General features: G+C 43.0%; 3 protein-coding genes across 3 annotated transcripts in view; 1 reads left to right on the forward strand and 2 right to left on the reverse strand.

Annotated features, from left to right (window-relative positions):
* The window catches only part of LOC309550737 (uncharacterized protein), a 578,111-nt gene that overhangs the window by 393,197 nt on the left and 178,588 nt on the right, over positions 1 to 6,326 (reverse strand). The gene's annotated exons all lie outside the window — the stretch shown is intronic.
* The window catches only part of LOC309550685 (uncharacterized protein), a 903,485-nt gene that overhangs the window by 266,306 nt on the left and 630,853 nt on the right, over positions 1 to 6,326 (forward strand). Inside the window, exons 3-6 of the mRNA XM_082251020.1 lie at positions 722 to 850; positions 2,354 to 2,488; positions 3,832 to 3,955; positions 4,072 to 4,169. Coding sequence (XP_082107146.1) covers positions 722 to 850; positions 2,354 to 2,488; positions 3,832 to 3,955; positions 4,072 to 4,169 — 486 coding nt within the window. The remainder of the gene's footprint in view (positions 1 to 721; positions 851 to 2,353; positions 2,489 to 3,831; positions 3,956 to 4,071; positions 4,170 to 6,326) is intronic.
* The window catches only part of LOC309550757 (uncharacterized protein), a 245,401-nt gene that overhangs the window by 60,947 nt on the left and 178,128 nt on the right, over positions 1 to 6,326 (reverse strand). The window lies entirely within an intron of this gene.

The following is a 6,326-nucleotide window of genomic DNA, read 5'->3' on the forward strand; positions in this document are numbered from 1 at the left end:
AGCAGAGGAGGTAATAAGATCTTATTTTCTTTTTACACCCAGTAACTCCCCCCCCCTCCCCCCTGTCATGTCCGTCCTCTTCCTCCATAGTCACTGTGACATCTTTTATCTCCAGCAGATGATGATACACACATATATAGTGTAGAAACCCCTTCAGAGTCAGAAAATGTCCCCACTTACGGGGCCCGGAACATTCTTTTAATTTTGGAGATAAATTCTAGTATTGGGGTCCCCTAAACAAACAGCACTGACAATAAGGAGATAAGACAATGACATTTCTTACAATACATAGCCTTCAAAGGGCAATTATTATAAAACACAGGGGCCCCTCATAGGGTATTGGGTTGAAGGGCTTTGAAGGGTTAGTGTGGCTGAAGAACTCTGGGCCCTTGATAGGGTTGTGGGCAGCAAGGCTGTGAAGGAAGATGAAGCTGTAGGGCTCAGGAGGACTCTAAAACCTGGTACACATTAGCAGTTTCTCTTCCTTCAACCCAGCGGGCTGAACAAAAAAAAACAAAAAACTGAAGAGTTCGGGAGGAGCCATTGTACGCACTATAAATAATCTGATTACTGCAGAGAGTTACAGTGACATCACTCCTTTTAGTCAGCAGGCAGTAGTCCTTAAATGTACAGGAACCCTCCTATTACCCCCCCTCACATCCCCATCCTATGATTGTGTGACCAATACCATCCAAATAATTCTTACTTTCATTTCCCAAAGTTATCCGTCTACAAGGAGACCTGTATAGATCAAATGACATCGCCAAGGAGGATGGAGGAGGACCGGAGTCACACAACTGAGAAGATACTAAACCTCACCCTGGAGATCATCTACCTGCTGACTGGAGAGGTGAGGATGATTTTGGGAGGTCACATGACATCACTCTTATCTCTATTAATAAAACACAGACCTGACCGGAGAGGTGAGGAGGATTCTGGGAGGTCACATGACATCACTCTTATCTCTATTAATAAAACACAGACCTGACCAGAGAGGTGAGGAGGATTCTGGGAGGTCTCATGACATAACTCTTATCTCTATTAATAAAACACAGACCTGACCGGAGAGGTGAGGAGGATTCTGGGAGGTCACATGACATCACTCTTATCTCTATTAACCACTTGCCGACCGCCGCACGCCGATCTACGTCGGCGGTCAGCCCCTCACAGGCAAAGTGACGTAGGGCTACGTCACTAGCTTGTGAGGGTCTAGGGAGCGAGCGCGCGCCGCTGGAGGCGCGCTCCCGCTCCCGCGTGGTCACGGACCCCCCCGCGCGTGTGACCGGCGGACCCGATGTCCGCCGGCCACTCTGCGATCGGCGGGGGAGAGGGAGAAAGTCAGGCAGCTTGTGTAAACAAGCTGCCTGTCATTCTCCCCTCTGTATGAGAGCTGATCATATGGATCTACTATGTAGATCCGTTGATCGCTCTGTATACAGCTGCAGCCACAGCCAATCACAGTTAGAATCACGCCCCTAGGGACACACACAGCCACTCCCTCTCAAATAAAGTTAACCCCTTCACTACCAGTGTATTTTTACAGTAACAGTGCATATATATAGCACTGATTACTGTAGAAATGTCACTGGTAACCCCAAAAGTGTCAAAAATGTCAGTCAAGGGTCCGATCTGTCCGCCGCAATGTCGCAGTACCGCAAAAAAATCGCAGATCGCCGCCATTACGCGTTAAAAAAAAAACAACAAAAATGACAAAAATCTTTCCCTTAGTCAGTAAACGCAATAACTTTTGCGCAAACCAATCAAAATACGCTTTTTGCGATTTTTTTTTTACCAAACATATGTAGCATAAAACAAATTGGCCGAAAATGTTAAAAAATTTTGATTTTTACATTTTTTTTGGGGGAATTTCATATAAAAAAATGGGGAAAATATTGCTATTTTTGCAAAATTGACGCTCTTTTTTTGTTTATAGCGCGTGATCAAAAAATCGCACAGGTGATCAAATACCGCCAAAAGAAAGCTCTATTTGTGGGAAAAAAAGGACGCCAAATTCGTTTAGGTACAGCGTCGTACGACCGCGCAATTGTCCGTTAAAGTCACGCAGTGCCGAATCGCAAAATAATCCCTGGTCGTTTAGCAGCCAAATCCTCCGAGGCTTAAGTGGTTAATAAAACACAGACCAGACCGGAGAGGTGAGGAGGATTTTGGGAGGTCATATGAAATCACTCTTATCTCTATTAATAAAACACAGACCTGACCAGAGAGGTGAGGAGGATTCTGGGAGGTCTCATGACATCACTCTTATCTCTATTAATAAAACACAGACCTGACCAGAGAATTGAGAAGGATTCTGGGATTCTAACATGATATTCCTATTGGTTCTTTTAAACAGAAACTTCCTCTTTTGAAGTCAGGAGATCATATGACCATCACAGTGCCTCCATGTGACTCCCTAAAACCTGAGAGACACAACATGCAGAAGATTCTAGAAGTCACCAAGAAGATAATGGAGCTGCTGACAGGAGAGGTGAGCGGTGCTGGGAATTCTGGGACATTATCCAGTAACAGACAAGGGATGTGTCTGGATGGTGACTGTATCATTGTGTGTGTCAGATTCCTATAAGGTAACAATAGAGAATATGGTGCAGCGCTAGATATGCAATAAGTATCAACAATAAATAAATTCAAATTGAATACAATCAATAGAACTATTAAAAAAATCCATGGAAATGGGATAAAATATGCACAGAAAGTCCCAATATGTAAGAGTTGATAAGTTCATTCATGTAAAAACAGCCCAGAGAAGGTGCAATGTGCTAATCCAAAGAGTGCTCACACACTGTGAAAATCCTCCACCGGTATTGCTAGCCTCTCACCTGAAAGCTGCAATACAAACAGCATAGGTTGTAACCACACACTGGCATCTGAAGACATGCACTCGGACCAGGTTCAGCCACCAAGACTCCACTAAGCAATGGATGGATTCCTTATCCTCTCGATACTCAGCAGTATATGATCCGCCATATAAAGTAAAAAGAAGGCAGCACCATAGCGTAATAAAGTCTCAAAACTTTATTTATAACAGGTAAAAAGCCTCTTACTTGATGTCAGCAGACCAGGAGCATAAAACAATCAGTAATCTTTCTGGATAATGAGTGCAGGTGATTGCAGCGCGGCTGGAAGCAAGCGCGGCTCCGTCCTCCGACCGGACTGCGGGTGACGTCACAAACTCTTCCTTCTCTCCGCACTGGTTACATCCCTGGGGGCAGGACTTCTTCAGCGAATGTGGCCGATTGTTTTATGCTCCTGGTCTGCTGACATCAAGTAAGAGGCTTTTTACCTGTTATAAATAAAGTTTTGAGACTTTATTACGCTATGGTGCTGCCTTCTTTTTACTTTATATGGTGGATCATATACTGATAAGGAATCCATCCATTGCTTAGTGGAGTCTTGTTGGCTGAACCTGGTCCAAGTGCATGTCTTCAGATGCCAGTGTGTGGTTACAACCTATGCTGTTTGTATTGCAGCTTTCAGGTGAGAGGCTAGTAATACCGGTGGAGGATTTTCACAGTGTGTGAGCACTCTTTGGATTAGGACATTGCACTTTCTCTGGGCTGTTTTTACATGAATGAACTTATCAACTCTTACATATTGGGACTTTCTGTGCATATTTTATCCCATTTCCATGGGTTTTTTTAATAGTTCTATGGATTGTATTCAATTTTATTTATTGTTGATCCTTATTGCATATCTAGCGCTGCACCATATTCTCTATTGTTTCCATGTTGGTGTTGTTTATTGTACCAATGTGTTCAGCAGCTTTGATTTTACCTATTTATGCTTGCACCAATATATTTTTCTGGTCACTAGGTTCCTATAAGGTGTCAGGATGTCACTGTCTATTTCTCCATGGAGGAGTGGGAGTATTTAGAAGGGCACCAGGATCTCTACAAGGACGTCATGATGGAGAATCAGCCGCCCCTCACATCACCGGGTAAGAGGAGACTTTATTGTAAAGGAGAGAGCAGTACGGAGGATCCACCTAGATCCCCCATCATCTGATAAACACATAGAAACAATGTATTCAGTCAGTGTGTGTGTTTCCTACAGATGGATCCAGTAATGGGAACCCACCAGAGAGATGTCCCCGTCCTCTGTATTCCCGGGATTCCACACAGGAAGGTCACACCATCCCTCACCATCATCAGGTAGATGAGGTACAGTCACTTATAGTTCTGATTTATACACAGCATGTTTGTTATAATTAATGTTTTATTACATAAAACAGAGTGGAAGCCTTGGGATTGTTGTTAAAGAAGAGTTTGAAGGCGAGGATGAGGAGTATGGTGTGATGAAGAAACTTTTTGAAGGACACAAGGATCTCTATAAGGACATCATGATGGAACCACCTTATAACAGAAACCCATCACAGAGATGTCCCCGTCTTCTGTATTCTCGGGATTCTGCACCGAAAGATCACAATTATGCAAAACATGATCAGGTAGATGAGGAACAATTATTGTTAGTTCTGATTTATACACAGCATGTTTGTTGCAATTAATGTTTTATTATACATTGCAGAGTGGAATCTTTGGGGATGATAATATTGATGTTAAAGAAGAGTATAAAGAGGAGGATGAGGAGTATGGAGTGATGAAGGAGCTTTCAGAAGGATACAAGGATATGATGGAGCCACCTAATACCAGGAACCCACCAGAGAGCTGTCCCCGTCCTCTGTATTCCCGGGATTCCACACAGGAAGGTCACACCATCCCTCACTGTTACAAGGTTAGTGGGATGGATCATCTAGAAGGCGAACTCTTAATGAGACAATGTGTGAATATTTTTTTTTAGGTAATGTCACAATATTAAAGTTTACATTTTACAGATCTTTTTGTCTTATCTTGGTTTAGGATAAAGATCTGATAGATATAAAAATTGAGGTTATAGCAGAAGAAGAAGAGACGTATGTGAGGGATGATCAGCAGTCTATGGAGGAGGATGGAATAACGAGGACATTTATAGAGGAGGACACTCCTACAGAGATCCGCACAGGTGGGTCATTGACACTAAATATATTCCTCCATCCATACTGCTCACTGATTGGTCCAGGGTAGGGCAAGGACTGGGTGATATCAGCCTGTAATCCCCTGGTCACTTTCCTGAGCTGTGTTCCCCATCCTGTATTCCTGTATTTCTCTCGGATAATCTTCCTTCTCTGTGCTGCAGACACAATTTATGTATCCAGACTGGATTTATGGAGATTCTGGGGTTCAGCTGGCAGCAAAATGAGGATTTTCACCATAGGTGTTACTAGACCTAGGCACCTGTGGCATGTGCTTTGTGTCTTCTGCCCCATACCCGGGTCTATTAAGATCTCTGACAGAACAATTCTCCCAGAGTTACTTGCTCTGTAGTCTGCTGGCTGTGTCGGGTGGAGGGATATGTCTGTATAGTCTCAGACCCAAGTCACTGAGTGCAGTCTCAGGAGATGGGAGGCAGCGGTGTGGGACCTCTGCAACTTGTCTCCAGAATGTCATGACCCCTTTGTATATAAGTGAGTGGGGAGATCATAAAATTCTGGTGAGCCTTTACATATTCTCCAAAAAATAGAGAGCATGGCAGTGGAATCATTTAGGGGAATTATATGAAGTTGAAGGAATATTGTATTTCAAGAACAATAAATTATTACTTTATATTCCATGGACATGACCATTATTTGTATGAATTTTGTGCACTTAATTAATTTCATAATTTGATTTGATTTTATCACATTTGTATATATATTTATGGATGTTATATGTTCATTTGAGTGTTTGATTAATACAGCTAGCGCTGGTTACTCTTTTAAAAAGCAGTTCTCATTGTTTCCTCACTCTCTGACTAAGGTCTATGAATAAAGAAATGAACTGGTAGGAGATCAGAGGACCCATTTACTAGTTACCTTGAGGGTGGAATTGTAAAGGCCCGTACACACAAGTGGAAATTCGGCCGGGAATTTTCGTCCGACGACCAATCTGCCGATTTTCGGCTTGTTAGTACGATGCTTCCGACAACCGACTCCGACTTTTCGGCCAAAAAAATCCTGGTGTGCAGGCTATATAATTTTTTGTCGACCGTCAAAACACATCCGATTTTCGTCTCATTAGTACAGATTTTGATGGGGAAAAATCTTATGAGCAAGACTAGGCATGCTCAGAGATGAAAGAACACAAAGAGAGCAATCCAACACATGACATCACTTCTGAAGTAGAATTCTGTCGTGCGGGAAAATTTGTGTGCAGTCTAGAGCACATTCCAACCAACAGACACCACTCTGGACAAAAGACAGACGACCGGTCGGCGGAAATTCGTTGCGTGTGTAC

The sequence above is a fragment of the Pelophylax lessonae genome (assembly GCF_965119305.1).
Source record: "Pelophylax lessonae genome assembly, chromosome: 3".
Lineage (NCBI taxonomy): Eukaryota > Metazoa > Chordata > Amphibia > Anura > Ranidae > Pelophylax > Pelophylax lessonae.